The sequence below is a fragment of the Lithobates pipiens genome, unplaced genomic scaffold (genome assembly GCF_037356315.1).
Source record: "Lithobates pipiens isolate NorthernLeopardFrog02 unplaced genomic scaffold, aLitPip1_a1.2 Scaffold_8, whole genome shotgun sequence".
NCBI lineage: Eukaryota > Metazoa > Chordata > Amphibia > Anura > Ranidae > Lithobates > Lithobates pipiens.
Window position 1 is genome coordinate 654,554,440 of NW_027507903.1, and position 19,491 is coordinate 654,573,930.

The following is a 19,491-nucleotide window of genomic DNA, read 5'->3' on the forward strand; positions in this document are numbered from 1 at the left end:
ATTTAATTCCTGCACCTTTTTTTTTGTTTGATAATCATGAAGCTGAACGCTCTGTTTAGAAAGAACTTTGTCTCTGTGAAGAAGCTTCAGCAGTGTAAGCTCTGTTGCATTCCTGTCCGGATGAGGCAGCAAGTGACACATTTATTTAAATGCCAGAATTTCACCAAGAGATTCTATAAAGGGTACAGATTTCTGTTAAAACATGTAGTGTTGGCTACCGTGTGTGTGCAAAGGGTTAACTATTCATTTGACTCAGTCATAATCTCTCAGTCTACCAGTGCTTAGATTGTTGTCCTGCAAACTGGACAATCTCTTCCCAGGGTGAGGCTGGGAGCATAAAAATCAAATGCTGCTGACAGTGATCTGATCAGACAATGGGACTAATACAATAGGAATTGTATATCTGTGCATACCATCTCTTCCTCGCCATTAACGACCACCAGGTGGGCCCCCTTGTTCTCGCACTCTTTCTTGGAGTCGATCCATGGTATTGAGTCTGAAGACAAGTAGTAACAGCTGAGTCCATAGTGGCTCCATCCCTCACTGCATAATGTATTCGAGGAGCCTGAGGGAGCAGGAAAGAGGATTAGGTGGGTGATGCTGGATTGTTTATGGTTATAGCCAAGACGGTAAAATTATAATAAAAGGAAATCAGGAACAGCATGCAGACATACATTTTGTGGGGGCTTGCAGAAGTGAAAAACAGAGTTACCCAGGCCATGATCCACAGTTAAATAGAAGCAACGATCCAGGATCGTCTACCTCGACATAGTAGGACATGGAAACCTTGGGTCAAACACTTTTTGTCTTCCAATTTAGACTCCAGCCTTTTGGAACCCTGATTGCAGCTTTTCAATAACACGTTGACAACAGCGATCCCAGGCCTGCATGAGCCCTGCGACCACCTCTTCCCTTTAACCTATGCTCTCTTATCCTGCCCCCCACCTCCCCCTCTTTCAGCTCTAGTCTTTCGCTCCTTTCTACTCTACTTTCCTTTAATTAAAATTGTTGCTCAAGCAGTACTAGTGCTCCCACGTAATCTAGCGACCTCTGTCTCGGGAGTAACCCAAGCCGCTAGCCCCTGAAGCTCCGGGGCACTCAGCCTCAAGAGTTAGACTCAATGTTAATATTTTACTTATGCCGTTCAAATAATCTTGTGTTAGCTTTGTGTTACAATTTTGTATTGTACTGTGTAACTATGCTATTAAATGACAGTAAAACATTTGAAAATACAGTGGTGTGAAAAGTGTTTGCCCCCTTCCTCATTTCCTGTTCCTTTGCATGTTTGTCACACTTAAGTGTTTCGGAACATCAAACCAATTTAAACAATAGTCAAGGACAACACAAGTAAACACAAAATGCAATTTGTAAATGAAGGTGTTTATTATTAAAGGTGAAAAAAAATCCAAACCATCATGGCCCTGTGTGAAAAAGTGATTGCCCCCTAAACCTAATAACTGGTTGGGCCACCCTTAGCAGCAACAACTGCAACCAAGCGTTTGCGATAACATGCAATGAGGCTTTTACAGCGTCCTGGAGGAATTTTAGCCCACTTATCTTTGCAGAATTGTCCAAATTCAGTTACATTAGAGGGTTTTCGAGCATGAACGGCCTTTTTAAGGTCATACCACAACATCTCAATAGGATTCAGGTCAGGACTTTGGCTAGGCCACTCCAAAGTCTTCATTTTGTTTTTCTTCAGCCATTCGGTGGTGGACTTGCTGGTGTGTTTAGGATCATTGTCCTGCTGCAGAACCCAAGTTCGTTTCAGCTTGAGTACACGAACAGATGGTCGGACATTCTCCTTCAGGATCTCTTGGTAGACAGCAGAATTCATAGTTCCTTTTATCACGGCAAGTCTTCCAGGTCCTGAAGCAGCAAAACAGCCCCAGACCATCACACTACCACCACCATATTTTACTGTTGGTATAATGTTCTTTTTATGAAATGCAGTGTTCCTTCTACGCCAGATATACTTGGACACACACCTTCCAAAGAGTTCCACTTTTGTCTCATCGGTCCACAGAATGTTGTCCCAAAAGTCTTGGGGATCATCAAGATGTGTTGTGGAGAAATTGAGACGAGCTTTGATGTTCTTTTTGCTCAGCAGTGGTTTTCTCCTTGGAACTCTGCCATGCAGGCCATTTTTGCCCTTAACTGAGGCAAGTGAGGCCTGCAGTTCCTTGGACGTTGTTGTGGGGTCTTTTGTGACCTCTTGGATGAGTCGTCGCTGCGCTCTTGGGGTAATTTTGGGCGGCCGGCCACTCCTGGGAAGGTTCACCACTGTTCCATGTCTTCGCCATTTGTGGATAATGGCTCTCACTGTGGTTCGCTGGATTCCCAAAGCTTTGGAAATGGCTTTATAACCCTTTCCAGACTGATAGATCTCAATTACTTTCTTTCTCAATTGTTCCTGAATTTCTTTGGGTCTCGGCATGATGTGTAGCTTTTAAGGATCTTCTGGTGGACCTTACTGTGTCCAGCAGCTCCTATTTAAGTGATGCCTTGATTGTGAACAGGTGTGGCAATAATCAGGCCTGGGTGTGGCTAGAGAAATTGAACTCAGGTGTGGACAACCAGTTATAGTATGTTTTAACAAGGGGGGCAATCACTTTTTCACACAGGGCCATGATGGTTTGGATTTTTTTTCACCTTTAATAATAAACACCTTCATTTACAAATTGCATTTTGTGTTTACTTGTGTTGTCCTTGACTATTGTTTAAATTGGTTTGATGTTCCGAAACACTTAAGTGTGACAAACATGCAAAGGAACAGGAAATGAGGAAGGGGGCAAACACTTTTTCACACCACTGTAAATTTTGTGGGGGCAATGGGGGTACTCTACTACATGCCATCATCCCTTTATCACTGAAAAAAAAATTCCCTTAATGGGATTTTAAAGGGCACTTATCACAACATATATATTTAAAATTATGTAATACTTTTATTAGTACAACATCATTCAAAGATCTAAAATCATATAACTACGGCATAAAATATTACTTTGGAAATGTCCTAGATCAGTGATGGCAAACCTTTTTGAGCCTGAGTGCTCAAACTGAAATAATAAAGTTGGTTTTGTGTTGCAAAGTGCCAACATGGCATTTCACGAGAGAGGGGGGCTGAGCAAAAGAGAGGGGTTTTGTGAGAGAGAGAGAGAGAGAGAGAGAGAGAGAGGGGGGTGAGAGAGAGAAGGAGAGAATGGGGTGTGAGAGGGGGAAGTGAGAGAGAGGGGGGGTGGGGGAGAGAGATGCGGAGAGTGATGGAGAATAGAGAGAGGGTGGGCATGATATGTGGGAAAGAATGGGAATATGGCCTCCTCCCCTAGTTCTTGGGGTACCCCATTTATCACTTTTACCTGTTCCTTTGCCCTAGCTAAAGTAGGGTCCCTAAGATGGGCTGTGCCAAAGTTTTCCCAGGTCTTGGGCAGGCCCGGCAGGTCTAACTCTGGATGGGGGCTCTCTGTGTCACCTGAAAGGACCTCCAAGGGAAAATGGGCAGTCTCTTATCAGTTTACTGGTACCAGTGAATTAATAAAAAAAAAAAAAATTTTTTTTATTGTGACTGTGACATTTTTGGGACCATTGTCATTTATACAGCAATCAGTGCCATTTAAGTGCACTGATTCCTGTGTAAATGACACTGGCAGTGTAGGGGTTATGTGTGACGTTATATGTTTTTTTATTGTAGGGGGCGTGGCCTGGCATGTGACGTCACTGATCGTCTTTCCCTATAAAAGGGAACAGACGGTCGGTGACAGCCACACTAGGAAGCACGGGGAGAGGTTTGTGTACACAGACCTCTCCTCGTTCTAAAGCTCTCTGACCCGATCGTGGGACACCAGCGGTGATCAGGTCCGCTGGTCCCGTGGCCACGGTCAGGGAGCTCAGGACCAGGTCGGGAGTGCGCTGATGACAGCGCGCTCCCGACCCACGGCTGGGCACTTAAAGAGCCACGTACAGGTACGTGATTGTGCCCAGCCGCGCCATTTTGCCAACGTATATTGGCGTGAGGCAGTCCTTAAGTAGTTATGAGTGCTGGCTCTTATTTATTTTTTCAAAAATGTCGCTGCAAGAGGTACAGTCTCTGGGTTTGTGCCCGCTTCAAGCCACCAATTGTAGGGGATCAGACCCAAGACAGGGACAAATTCACAGTCTCTTAAGGAAAACACCATGTTTTAGGCACAGGAGATTTCCACACAGAAGAAAAAGGGCATCTTTCCGTCAATCAAACAAAAATAAAACTTCTGCTCTAACGAGCCTTATGGTGTCAGTAGTCTGACCAGTCCTTGGTTATGTAGTAAATGTCCTTCCAAACGCAAACACTTTGTATCCAAAGTTAGGGAAAACAAGCAGCCATGCTCCTAGTTGCCTCCTCACATAGAGACACACACTCTCCCCCGCCTTAATCAAGACCTGAAAGTCTGTCTCACCCAGAGCTCTATCAGACTCCCAATAAAACCAGCCCTGGAACAGACTTTAACGACACAGGGTAAAGATCTATCCTTCTTTACCCTGAAGTCTTTTCTGGTATTACCTTAGCTTGTAAATCTAAGAATATGTGGAGGAACATAAATCCCATCAATTACTTTTCCTGTCTGTAGCACTACCCCCGAAGGAGCTGCTGGTTAGATTTGGGCTTACCGTTACCTTCTGTTCTCCTCGTTTCACGTCTAGGGGTGCCCCCTGGTAATGGCCCAGTAACTCGAGAGACTGACAACAGATCCACTTGAATGGATTTTATTTGCAAAACGTAGACAATGAAACAGTCTCTTAAATTGGGATCAGAGGGTTGGAAAGGAAGTTCAGGTACTCTAATGCCGCATACACACGTAGCGGACTATCCGGCGGACTTAGTCTGGCGGACTGTACCCCGGACTTTTCGAACGGGCTACTTGCCCACACACGGCACTTTTTCAGTGGACTAATACGGCGTACTAAGTCCGCCGTACTATCCGCCGTACTTTTGACATGAACGGACTCGCCCACACACGCGGAGGAAAGTCCGCTCATTTCGAGCGCATCTCCAGGTAGGCGGGGCCCGCGAAGGAGACGTCGCTGACCCCGCCACCTGGCATGGACTTAAAGGGGAACCCCAACGGCAAAAAAATCGCCGCGGGGGTCCCCCCAGGTCCACATCAGACCCTTGTCCGAGCACGCTACCTGGCCGGCCAGGAAAGGGGGGGGGGAGCAAGCGCCCCCACCTCCTGAGCTGTACCAGGCTGCTTGCCCTCAACATGGGGGTGCCTTGGGGAAGGGGGGGCGGCCCCCCACCCCAAAGCACCTTGTCCCCATGTTGATGAGGACAAGGGCCTCTTCCCGACAACCCTGGCCGTTGGTTGTCGGGGTCTGCGGGTGGGGGGGCTTATCGGAATCCGGGAGCCCCCTTTAATAAAGGGGCCCCCGGATACTGGCCCCCCACCCTATGTGAATGAGTATGGGGTACAATGTACCCCTACCCATTCACCTGTAAAATAAAGTAAAAAAAAACCACAAGGTTAAAATAGTTTATTGCACAGCTCCGGGGGTCTTCCGTCTTCGGGGGTCTTCTCGTCGGACTCCTCCGCTATCTTCTTCTAGCTCTTTTGCTAGCGGAGGAGCCCGGCTTTCTTCTTCGCCGCCCTCTTTTTCCGACTTCGGGGGTCTTATCCCCCTCTTCGGTTCTTCTGCCGGGCCACTGCGCCTTCTTCTAGCTCTTTTACAGGTGGTGGCCCGGTCTTCTGTCGCCGCCGCCGCCGCTGCTGTCGCCGCCTTCTGTTCTTCTCTTCTTCTCTTCAGATGTTGCCTCGTCGCTCCCTCCGCTCACAATGAAGGGGACCGGGCGTGCGGCTACTTATATAGGGACATCACCGGATGATGTCCCCGCCTATTATGATGTCACAGTCTCAGAGGATGCTGGGACTGGGTAGGGGTACATTGTACCCCATACTCATTCACATAGGGTGGGGGGCCGGTATCCGGAGGCCCCCTTATTAAAGGGGGCTCCCGGATTCCGATAAGCCCCCCGCCCGCAGACCCCAACAACCAACGGCCAGGGTTGTCGGGAAGAGGCCCTTGTCCTCATCAACATGGGGACAAGGCGCTTTGGGGTGGGGGGGCCGCGCGGCCCCCCCTTCCCCAAGGCACCCCCCATGTTGAGGGCGCACGGCCTGGTACGGCTCAGGAGGGGGGGCGCTCGCTCGTCCCCCCCCTTTCCTGGCCGGCCGGGTAGCGTGCTCGGACAAGGGTCTGATGTGGACCTGAGGGGGACCCCCACGCCGATTTTTTTTCGGTGTTTGGGTTCCCCCTTAAGTCCATACCAGGTGGTGGGGCCCGCGAGGACGTGCTCAAAATGAGCAGACTTTTCTCCGGGCGGGAAAAGTCAGTTCATTTCAAAATTACGGCGGACTAGCATACGCAAGGCCGGATTGTCCGCCGAAATGCAAGTCCGACGGGAAGATTGGAGTGCAAAACTACTTTCTAAGTCCGCCGTACTTTCGGGTAAAAAAAGTACGCCGGAGGCTACACATGGTGGGATTGTCCGGCGGACTTGAGTTTGCCATCCGATTGTTTTTTCGTGTGTACGCGGCATTAGTGTCAAAGTCAAAATGTTGAAGAACTCGCTTACTTTGACTGCATCCATTGAATAGCCATTCGCAACTGGATGTTCACTCAAGTTGGACAGTCCTTCTCTCACAAGGCCTAGCAGCCAACAAGGTGCTTACTCAGGAACAAGTCTCTGCCACAGACGTTGTAGAACGTACAAGATAATGTCTCTGCCATAGACGTTTTAGTAGAACACATAGGGAAACTAAACTTGAATAACACTCGTAGGATACCTAGATCTTTCAGCCAGCTTGGCGATATCCAGGAGACCGGATTCTGTTGGGTACTTCAGCCCTTCCAGGCTCTTACTAAGGAACTAACCCGTACGTGGTCTTCTTCTGAAGAGTCCTCCCCTGGAATGCTTGAAGTTACTGGGTCTCTCCCAAACCGGAGACGGCACCCAACCACCTCAGAATCCTCCTTTAGTTTCCTTGCCTTGGGCTAGCCAGCCCAGAGACATCAAGATCGGGTGGATCCGCACCCCAGGCCATAGCCTTCCTGAGGGCTGGTCAGGAGGACCAGGACCATGAAGTCAGTACATCATTCTGGACTGGAACCCCCGAACCACGTGACGTCCGCATCTTAAATACTCTCTCCCAGAAAGCACAGCAAGAGCGCAACTCCCACTGGGCGGGCTCCGAGAGAGAGTAACTTAAACACCTAACCAGACTGTAGTTCAATGCCTGCCAGAAGAGACTGTGCCCCCTGCGGCCAGGCTGAACATCTCACAGTCCAGTCAGACTGATGCTGAAGTCTAAATTTAGACAATTGTACCCAAACCAAACTGCAGTTCAGGCATAACTTTAACTTTGAAAAACGAATATCATGTGCTCTTCATATATATATGTAATATAAATATATATATCTACATCACGCCACGTGACGTCAGACGTAATTTACGTCACAGAGTGGCCCTGCCCTCAGCTATAGAACAGCTGTCACCGAGAAAAAGCATCACTCAGCGGGAGCCTCCCATGGAGGCAGAGCTGTTGCGGCATTTATTTATTTTTTTGCTTTTTTCGGTCCGTCGGGTGGTGTGAGATGGATCTACACTGTGGGACATTTTTATATGTTTATTTTTTAATAAAAGACTTGTCCCAAAGTGTCTCCTGTCTTTTTTTTACTATTTTTGACACTTATTTTTGTGAAATGGTAGGGGTACAATGTACCCGTTACCTATTCACATAGGGTGGGAGGCCGGGATCTAGGGGTCCCCTTGTTAAAGGGGGCTTCCAGATTCTGATAAGCCCCCGCCCACATACCCCCACAACCACTGGGCAAGGGTTGTGGCGATGAGGCCCTTGTCCCCATCAACATGGGGACAAGTTGCTTTGGGGGTGACTCCAAAGCATCCCCCCATTTTGAGGGCATGTGGCCTGGTACGGTTCAGGAGGGGATGCTCTCTTGTCCCCCCTCTTTTCCTGTCTGCCAGGTTGTGTGCTCAGATAAGGGTCTAGTATGGATTTTGGGGGAGGGGGCCTACGCCGTTTTTTTTTTTATTTTAGCGCAGGATTCCCCTCAAAATCTATTCCAGACCTGAAGGGCCTGGTATGGATTTTGGGGGGACCCCCACGCAATTAAAAAAAACATTGGTTTGGGGTTCCCCTTAATATTCATACCAGATCCAAAGGGCCAAGTAATGGACTGGGGGGGGGGGGGCATGAAGTTTTTTTCAATGAGTTTTATCTATATTGCTGAGACCCGACAATACATTATAGCTTCGATCAGTTTTAAATTACTTTTTTTCCTTTAGAAATTTAATTTTGCTGTGGTATTGTTCTAAACACAGGAAAACTGTGCCACTTTACAGGCATACTATAGACACCCCCCAGGCGTGATATATATATTTTTTTAAACAAAAGTTTATTTCAGTTTCAGACAAAACAGAGAAAAAACAGTGGTACATTCAATTGCACATTGTACATTCATGGCAATTTGATATCAGAACATCAGTAAGGAGGAAACTATTGTCAGGAGCACAGCGGGGTAAGCTGAAAGTATATGAGAGAGGAGAAGAGAAGCCCCAGTTGACCAGGGGGAGAGGGGAGAGGGAGGGTGGCGAGCTGGGAACAAGGGAGGTGGAGGGTGGGAGGGAATGAACGGGTTCCACTTCCAGGAGTCACCATCATTAAACATTGTGTGCAGTTCTAGCTATCTCAGATCAGCTGTGTTACTTCATTCTGAGTCTTAGCCCAGAGGCAACGGTCGTTCACAGACCCAGGCCACCCATAGCTTGTCAAATTGTTTTGGGCAATTACATCCCATGTGTGTCAGCTTGTATACTAGCAGCACTAGATCTATCAGGGATTGCCATTGTTGGAACATGGGGGGAAGGGGCCTGTTCCATTGTAACAGGATTGCTTTTCTAGCATAGAAAGCGGCATAACATACAAATAGTTTTTTGGACTGTGGAGCATCTAATGTGTCACAAATACCCAGCAGTAGGGGTATTGGGTCACAGAGGCCCAGGCATGATATTTAAAGGAATATCTAATTTATATTGTTTCACTTTAAGCATTATTAAACTCAGTGCTCCCGAAAAAACTTTTATAAACTTTTTTTGCATTGATACATGGGGCAGGATCCAGATCCCCAAACACTTTTTATGGCAATAAATTGCATATAAGCCTTTAGAATGAGCACTTTTGGTTTTTCATGTGACTGTCCCATAGACTTTAACGGTGTTCCGCTGCTTTCAAATTTGCCACAAACAGGTGAATAGGTGAACGGACGAACACCCGATGTTCGAGTCGAACGCATCGGGCTCATCCCTACTGATAATAGAACATGTCTGTCCACAGATTCCGCGGACCGTCTGACATTTATCAAAATGAATCGGTCCTGGATTACCAGCAGCTAGGAAGCCCCTGATGCCACTGATTACGTGTTTTAGGGCTGTAGAATTTCTGCAAGACTTCTAGGCTGCCTAGCATTGTGGGTGCTGATTTCATCTGCAAGATTTTTTTCAGTGTAAGTTTCATGGGAATAATTAACACGCAAAGACCAATTTTTCTGCACCTATTTGACAGGTGAATATCATTTCAATTTTTGACAGCAAGGCCAATTTTTGCTTTCATCAAGAGTACCTCTATAGGATTACGGTGTGAATGCACCACTTACACACCCAGCCCAATTTTTCTGCACCCGTTACTTCTATCCAAAGTCTACGATGTTTGAAAGTTCTTATGCAAACCGAACAGGGGGTTGTTCCGCCCATCCCTATCCATAAATAAAGGTCCATAGAGAGATGCCTGAATTAAAGGTTGATGGTGAGACCCTAAATAAAGGTCAAGGTTGGGATTCCATAAGCAAAGGCCTATGGATGAAGACCATAAATAAAGGTTCATGGTGGGACTCCATAACTAAAGGTGCTACCTGATTTTAGAGCACCTACAGCAGCATCAGATCTGCATTAGGCCAAGGAAGGAGAAGAGTAGAGATAGCTATCACTTTTTGAACTTCTGTTTCATAATTTATTTCAGGTACTTATATAGAGCTGTCAAATTACGCCATGCTTTACATTTATATATATTATACATATTATCACACACACATATTATCATACTATTTCTGCTAGGCAGAATTGCTAACCACTTAGCCACAGTGCTACCCAATAAAGAATGCAGAATGTTTACCTTTATTTTTAATCAGGTTTATCTTGTTCGGGCCATCCGTTATGTTGGCAACTGGATAGAAAAAACACAAAGCTGAAGAGATTGAACATTGTAATGTTGTTTTTCTTCACTTTCTCTCTAAATGAGAATGGTCACCAGGACATATATACAGGGTGGAACTCCTCAAGTGGGGACGCAAATAAATAAACTCAGGGATTCCAATCCTTCTGCTTTCTATCCAAAAGAATGATTTGAGCTTTTTGAGAATTTCCTGAAATTACCTGATTTCTGTAGATCAGATACATCCATTTTCAATGCAGAATCTAAAGAATAAAATATAATAATAAAAAAAAGTAAATATAAATCAGAAACATTGGACAACAAAACTCTCCTCAGACCATAGGGGTAATCGGACTACACAGAAAACATGTGACTGCTCAGAACTACAATTTTGTTCAGAACACGGACAGCGATAAAGCTTTACAATTGATTCAGAAAGTGACATTAGAAGGATGAGTCACTTCCCTAACCATTTCAGTTGTGTATGTACAGTATATTTAAGCTTGAGCTATTGAGCTCTGTACAGAATAAGGTTTTGTTTTTTCTAAGAAAACAGATAAAGAGAGCCTAGAAAACAGGTAGAAAGGAGGAGATGGAGAGAGATAATTTTGATACTGGCTACAAGGCCTGCCTTGGCGTATCTGCACTTGGCACTAACTTAGCAAGGCTACTAGCACTGCATGTGTGTTGTGTATTTTTTTTTTACACACACAGAGTTGGAGGGTGCAGGTTATTGGGGCCTGCATTGATGTTGAGGGAGGTTCTCTGGCCTTAAACCACTTACCAACTGTGAGGGGTCTCTCTACAGGAGAGCCCTTTACCAAGTACTTGGTTGACTGGCTTTGGCCTAGGTAGACGTTAGTGTACCTTGCACCCCAGGGAGTTCAGTATTGGAGTTCCCTCTTTTTTGCAGGCTTGGATATTTCTCCACCATCTATGCATTTATTTGTGTGTTGCAATTTCACGGTTCACAGGGAATTTGGCAATGCACAGCAAAGCAGAGCTATGCAAGGTCTCCTTCCACTACCCTCCTCCTCAACAGAATTATGTATGAGGATCTCCTTCTACTACCTCCTCCTCCACAGAATTATGTATGCAGGATCTCCTTCCACTACCTCCTCCTCCTCCACAGAATTATTTATGCAGGATCTCCTTCCCCTACCTCCTCCACAGAATTATGTATGCAGGATCTCCTTCCACTACCTCCTCCACAGAATTATGTATGCAGGATCTCCTTCCACTACCTCCTCCTCCTCCTCCACAGAATTATGTATGCAGGATCTTCTTCCTCTACCTCCTCCACAGAATTATGTATGCAGGATCTCCTTCCACTACCTCCTCCTCCACAGAATTATGTATACAGGATCTCCTTCCACTACCTCCTCCTCCACAGAATTATGTATGCAGGATCTCCTTCCACTACCTCCTCCTCCACAGAATTATGTATGCAGGATCTCCTTCCGCTACCTCCTCCTCCTACACAGAATTATGTATGCAGGATCTCCTTCCACTACCTCCTCCTCCACATAATTATGTATGCAGGATCTCCTTCCACTACATCCTCCTCCACAGAATTATGTATGCAGGATCTCCTTCCACTACCTCCTCCTCCTACACAGAATTATGTATGCAGGATCTCCTTCCACCACCTCCTTTTTTTTCGGTGTAAGTTTCATGGGAATAATTAACACGTAAAGACCAATTTTTCTGCACCTATTTGACAGGTGAATATCATTTAAATTTTTGACAGCAAGGCCAATTTTTGCTTTCATCAAGAGTACCTCTATAGGATTACGGTGTGAATGCACCACTTACACACCCAGCCCAATTTTTCTGCACCCGTTACTTCTATCCAAAGTCTGCGATGTTTGAAAGTTCTTATGCAAACCGAACAGGGGGTTGTTCCGCCCATCCCTATCCATAAATAAAGGTCCATAGAGAGATGCCTGAATTAAAGGTTGATGGTGAGACCCTAAATAAAGGTCAAGGTTGGGATTCCATAAGCAAAGGCCTATGGATGAAGACCATAAATAAAGGTTCATGGTGGGACTCCATAACTAAAGGTGCTACCTGATTTCAGAGCACCTACAGCAGCATCAGATCTGCATTAGGCCAAGGAAGGAGAAGAGTAGAGATAGCTATCACTTTTTGAACTTCTGTTTCATAATTTATTTCAGGTACTTATATAGAGCTGTCAAATTACGCCATGCTTTACATTTATATATATTATACATATTATCACACACACATATTATCATACTATTTCTGCTAGGCAGAATTGCTAACCACTTAGCCACAGTGCTACCCAATAAAGAATGCAGAATGTTTACCTTTATTTTTAATCAGGTTTATCTTGTTCGGGTCATCCGTTATGTTGGCAACTGGATAGAAAAAACACAAAGCTGAAGAGACTGAACATTGTAATGTTGTTTTCCTTCACTTTCTCTCTAAATGAGAATGGTCACCAGGACATATATACAGGGTGGAACTCCTCAAGTGGGGACGCAAATAAATAAACTCAGAGATTCCAATCCTTCTGCTTTCTATCCAAAAGAATGATTTGAGCTTTTTGAGAATTTCCTGAAATTACCTGATTTCTGTAGATCAGATACATCCTTTTTCAATGCAGAATCTAAAGAATAAAATATAATAATAAAAAAAAGTAAATATAAATCAGAAACATTGGACAACAAAACTCTCCTCAGACCATAGGGGTAATCGGACTACGCAGAAAACATGTGACTGCTCAGAACTACAATTGTTCAGAACACGGACAGCGATAAAGCTTTACAATTGATTCAGAAATTGACATTAGAAGGATGAGTCACTTCCCTAACCATTTCAGTTGTGTATGTACAGTATATTTAAGCTTGAGCTATTGAGCTCTGTACAGAATAAGTTTTTTTTTTCTAAGAAAACAGATAAAGAGAGCCTAGAAAACAGGTAGAAAGGAGGAGATAGAGAGAGATAATTTGATACTGGCTACAAGGCCTGCCTTGGTGTAGCTGCACTTGGCACTAATTTAGCAAGGGTACTAGCACTGCATGTGTGGTGTTTTTTTTTTTTTTTTACACACACTGAGTTGGAGGGTGCAGGTTATTGGGGCCTGCATTGATGTTGAGGGAGGTTCTCTGGCCTTAAACCGCTTCCCAACTGTGAGGGGAGGGGGGGGGAGGGGTCTCTCTACACGAGAGCCCTTTACCAAGTACTTGGTTGACTGGCTTTGGCCTAGGTAGACGTTAGTGTACCTTGTGCCCCAGGGAGTTCAGTATTAGAGTTCCCTCTTTTTTGCAGGCTTGGATATTTCTCCACCATCTATGCATTTATTTGTGTGCTGCAATTTCACGGTTCACAAGGAATTTGGCAATGCACAGCAAAGCAGAGCTATGCAAAGTCTCCTTCCACTACCCTCCTCCTCCACAGAATTATGTATGCAGGATTTCCTTGCACTACCTCCTCCTCCACAGAATAATGTTTGCAAGATCTCCTTCCTCTACCTCCTCCTCCACAGAATTATGTATGCAGGATCTCCTTCCGCTACCTCCTCCTCCACAGAATTATGTATGCAGGATCTCCTTCCGCTACCTCCTCCTCCTCCACAGAATTATGTATACAGGATCTCCTTCCGCTACCTCCTCCTCCACAGAATTATGTATGGAGGATCTCCTTCCACTACCTCCTCCACAGAATTATGTATGCAGGATCTCCTTCCGCTACCTCCTCCTCCACAGAATTATGTATGCAGGATCTCCTTCCTCTACCTCCTCCACAGAATTATGTATGCAGGTTCTCCTTCCGCTACCTCCTCCTCCACAGAATTATGTATGGAGGATCTCCTTCCGCTACCTCCTCCTCCACAGAATTATGTATGTAGGATCTCTTTCCACTACCTCCTCCTTCACAGAATTATGTATGCAGGATCTAATTCCACTACCTCCTCCCCCACAGAATTATGTATGCAGGATCTCCTTCCACTACCTCCTCCTCCACAGAATTATGTATGCAGGATCTCCTTCCACTACCTCCTCCTCCACAGAATTATGTATGCAGGATCTCCTTCCACTACCTCCTCCTCCACAGAATTATGTATGCAGGATCTCCTTCCATTACCTCCTCCTACACAGAATTATGTATGCAGGATCTCCTTCCTCTACCTCCTCCTTTACAGAATTATGTATGCAGGATCTCCTTCCACTACCTCCTCTTCCACAGAATTATGTATGCAGGATCTCCTTCCGCTACCTCCTCCTCCACAGAATTATGTATGCAGGATCTCCTTCCACTACCTCCTCCTCCACAAAATTATGTATGCAGGGTCTCATTCCACTACCTCCTCCTCCACAGAATTATTTATGCAGGATCTCCTTCCACTACCTCCTCCTCCTCCACAGAATTAGGTATGCAGGATCTCCTTCTACTACCTCCTCCTCCACAGAATTATGTATGCAGGATCTCCTTCCATTACCTCCTCCTACACAGAATTATGTATGCAGGATCTCCTTCCTCTACCTCCTCCTTTACAGAATTATGTATGCAGGATCTCCTTCCACTACCTCCTCCTCCACAGAATTATGTATGCAGGATCTCCTTCCACTACCTCCTCCTCCACAGAATTATGTATGCAGGATCTCCTTCTACTACCTCCTCCTCCACAGAATTATGTATGCAGGATATCCTTCCACTACCTCCTCATGAAACCATTTTCAAAAGCAATCAGGGGTGATTACATACTTACAATTAGCCTTAAGTTGTGTAATTTCTTCTTCAATATTTTTATCTGAGAATGGAAAAGAATTCATATAAGTGAATGCTCTTTGATGCTTGAAAGAAATGTATATAGAACGGCAATTTTATGCATTTCTTACTGCCACATCCAGTATTTGAAACTAAAAGACAAAACCCCTAGTGTTGGACTTTTAAGGCACGTACAAGATAAACAAGTATTTTGAATATAAACATTTTTTATTCAATTAAATATGTAGTATAAAACATGTAGCATAGGGAATGCATTTACAACATTGTCACCAGTGTACATACAGTAGTATACAGTACTTTTGCACCCAACGCGTTTCGGAGTACACGTATCTCCTTCCTCAGGGGTGAGTATTTAGCAAAAGAGATTTGTATTTGGGCGAGTTACTGAATTAGCATTCCGTAGTATTGTAATTAAAAACAGGAATTAAGACAGGTGTGCCAGCAAATTTCTCAGCTCCAAAACTTTTAGTATAATTGTTTTATAGGATATTTTACATCCATGCCAGATAAAAAAAAAAAGAATATTCGAAAGAATAATAGTAGAAAAAGGCCAAAAACTCTTAGCCCCCCAGCATAAGCAGAGTGTAACCTGAAGATGCACTGGGGCCAAATGGCGAGTCCTGAAAATGGTATTCAAAGAATCAACAAATAGAAAATGATTATGGTATATAATAGCTGATCTTGGCTTTTTAACAGGGAGCTTGCAAAATCCTGACAGCCTGTCTCGGCATTCAGCAGCTGAGTGCTTGAAAACTCACAATAGCAAATATTTCCATGATTGGGAGGCACAGCTGTGTTATATAGAAAGGTATAGTATATAATGGCTGTATGCTAACTGTAAATGGAAATATGACATGATTGTGTAAACTCTCAGATGTTCAAGGGCGGAAATCCATCAATGCACAAAAGCAGTTCCCTACTACCCATTACCCACTACTCTCTTATTCTACTTAATTATATATGTAGGGACTCATCCTACTGCCCCTCTATCACAAAGAATTATGTCTTTGGGGTCTCCTTCCACTACCTCCTTCTCCGCACAATTATGTATGCAGGATCTCCTTCCTCTCCTACCACCTGACCTGCATGCTTTGGCCAATCACAGCGCGCTGTGAGAGCCATGATTGGCCAAAGGCATGGTGCCTTTGTCCAATCATGGCTCGGGGGCTAAGTCCACTCCCCACACTATTTAAGGCTTCTTACATTTCTAAAGGAAAAAATGTCATTTAAAACTGGTCGTGGCTGTAATGTATTGTCAAATATTGTTGCAATATACATACAAATCATTGAAAAAAAAATGCTGTGAGCCCCCCCCCCCCCCAGTCCATTACCAGACCATGTGGGTCTGGTATGGATATTAAGGGGAACCCAGCACCAAAATTAATAAAAAAAATGGCATGGGAGTCCCCTCCAAAATCCATACCAAGCACTTCAGGTCTGGTATGGATATTAAGGGGTACCCTATGCCAAAATGATTAAAAAAATGGCATGTGGGTCCCCCTAAAATCCATACCAGGCCCTTCAGGTCTGGTATGGATATTAAGGGGATCCCTGCGCCAAAATTAAAACAAAAATGGCATGGGGGTCCCTCCCAAAATCCATACCAGGCCCTTCAGGTCTGGTATGGATATTAAGGGGATCCCTGCGCCAAAATTAAAACAAAAATGGCATGGGGGTCCCTCCCAAAATTCATACCAGGCCCTTCAGGTCTGGTATGGATTTTAAGGACAACCCTGTGCCAAAATGTAAACAAACAAAAAAAAAAGTCGTGGGGGTCTCTCCCAAATCCATACCAGACCTTTATCCAAGCACGCAACCTGGCAGGCCACATGCCCTCAACATGGGGAGGGTACTTTGGGCCTCCCCCAAAACACCTTGTCTCCATGTTGATAGGGACAAGGGCCTCTTCCCCACAACTCTTGCCTGGTGGTTGTGGGGGTCTGCGGGTGGGGGGGTTTATCGGAATCTGGAAGCCCTGTTTAACAAGGGGGCCCTCAGATCCGGCCCCCCACGTTAATGGGTATGGGGTAAAACAAAAGTGTCAAAAAAGTAAAAATGACAGCAGACAGTTTTTGACAATTCCATTATTAAAAAAACAAAATAGTGTTCTGCGATGTTCATCAATCTTCAATCACAGCACCGACGATCCAGAGAAAAAAACCCCAGAAAAACTGAAACACTCCACCTGAATGGGAGGTGTCCCCAATGACTGCAGCCTTTTCCCAATGACAGCTCTTATATAGATGAGGGTGGGGCCACCTGGTGACATAAATGGGTGACCCTGCCCTACTATGACATCACATGATGTCAGAGGGGACAGGATCATCCGGTTATGTCACCGGATGCCCCCCTTCCTATATAACAGCTGTCAAAGCAAAAAAAGGGGCCGTCTGCACCATGTTTGAAGATGAATGGACATCGTGGGACTTTATAAAAAAAAAAAAGGACTTGTCAAAAACTGCCACCTGTGCTTTTTACTTTTTTTACTTTTTTTGGGGGAATGAGTAGGAGTACAATGTATCCCATACCCCTTCACATGGGGGGAGGCGGGATCTGGGGCCCCTTGTTAAAGAGGGCTTCCAGATTCCAATAAGCCCCCTAACCGCAGACCCCCACAACCACTGGGCTAGGGTTGTGAGGGGATCCCAAAACACCCTCCTCATGTTGAGGGCATGTGGCCGGTTATGGTTCAGGAGAGGAGGTGCTCTCGCCCCACCTCTCCCGTTTTCCTGAGGCCTGCCAGGTTGCATTCTCGGATAAGGCTCTGGTATGGATTTTGAGAGGACTCAAATTCATTTGTTTTATTTTGGCGCAGGGTTAATCTTAAAATCCATAACAGACTTGAAGGGCCTTGTAATGGACGAGGGGGAAACCCACACCATTTTTTTCAATATTGCCAAGATCCGACAGTTCATTAAAGCCACAAGCAGTTTTAAATGAAAATTTTTCCTTTAGAAATATCTTTTTGCTGCAGTACTGTTATGAACATGGGAAAGATGCACTACTTTACAGACAGACTAAGAGGACCCCCCCCCCCCCCCCCCGCATGATATTTAAAGGAAAATTTCATTTTTGTTGTTTCACTTTAAGCATTATTAAAGTCACTGCTCCCGAAAAAATGTCTGCTTTAAAAAAAAAATAATCCATTGATACATGTCCCTGGGGCAGGACCCGGGTTCCCAAACACTTTTTATGACAATAACTTGCATATAAGCCTTTAAAATAAGCACTTTTGATTTTTCATGTTCGTGTCCCATAGACTTTAACGGTGTTCGCAAAATTTTTTTTGTCTGTTCGCATGTTCTGCTGCAAACCGAATTGGGGGGCGTTCGGCTCATCCCTAATTATTACGCTTCTCCTCCACAGAATTATGTATGCAGGGCCTCCTTCCACTACCTCCTCCTCCACAGAATTATGTATGCAGGATCTCCTTCCACTACCTCCTCCTCCACAGAATTATGTATGCAGGATCTCCTTCCACTACCTCCTCCTCCACAGAATTATGTATGCAGGATCTCCTTCCACTATCTCCTCCTCCACAGAATTATGTATGGGGGATCTCCTTCCACTACCTCCTCCTCCACAGAATTATGTATGGAGGATCTCCTTCCACTAGTTCCTCCTCCACAGAATTATGTATGGAGGATCTCCTTCCACTAGTTCCTCCTCCACAGAATTATGTATGCAGGATCTCCTTCCACTACCTCCTCCTCCACAGAATTATGTATGCAGGATCTCCTTCCACTATCTCCTCCTCCACAGAATTATGTATGGAGGATCTCCTTCCACTACCTCCTCCTCCACAGAATTATGTATGGGGGATCTCCTTCCACTACCTCCTCCTCCACAGAATTATGTATGGAGGATCTCCTTCCACTAGTTCCTCCTCCACAGAATTATGTATGGAGGATCTCCTTCCACTACCTCCTCCTCCACAGAATTATGTATGCAGGATCTCCTTCCACTATCTCCTCCTCCACAGAATTATGTATGCAGGATCTCCTTCCACTACCTCCTCCTCCTCCACAGAATTATGTATGGAGGATCTCCTTCCACTACCTCCTCCTCCACAGAATTATGTATGGAGGATCTCCTTCCACTACCTCCTCCTCCACAGAATTATGTATGCAGGATATCCTTCCACTACCTCCTCCTCCACAGAATTATGTATGCAGGATCTCCTTCCACTACCTCCTCCTCCACAGGATTATGTATGTAGGATCTCCTTCCGCTACCTCCTCCTCCACAGAATTATGTATGCAGGATATCCTTCCACTACCTCCTCCTCCACAGAATTATGGATGGAGGATCTCCTTCCACTACCTCCTCCTCCACAGAATTATGGATGGAGGATCTCCTTCCACTAGTTCCTCCTCCACAGAATTATGTATGGAGGATCTCCTTCAACTACCTCCTCCTCCACAGAATTATGTATGCAGGATCTCCTTCCACTACCTCCTCCTCCACAGAATTATGT

General features: G+C 45.1%; 1 protein-coding gene across 1 annotated transcript in view; it reads right to left on the bottom strand.

Annotated features, from left to right (window-relative positions):
* Positions 1–252: 252 nt before the first annotated feature.
* The window catches only part of LOC143962471 (uncharacterized), a 48,886-nt gene continuing 29,647 nt past the window's right edge, over positions 253–19,491 (bottom strand). The window contains exons 7-12 of the mRNA XM_077471745.1: positions 14,995–15,036; positions 12,850–12,891; positions 10,481–10,522; positions 10,221–10,271; positions 414–565; positions 253–327 (exon numbers count right to left, since the gene is read on the bottom strand). Coding sequence (XP_077327871.1) covers positions 253–327; positions 414–565; positions 10,221–10,271; positions 10,481–10,522; positions 12,850–12,891; positions 14,995–15,036 — 404 coding nt within the window. The remainder of the gene's footprint in view (positions 328–413; positions 566–10,220; positions 10,272–10,480; positions 10,523–12,849; positions 12,892–14,994; positions 15,037–19,491) is intronic.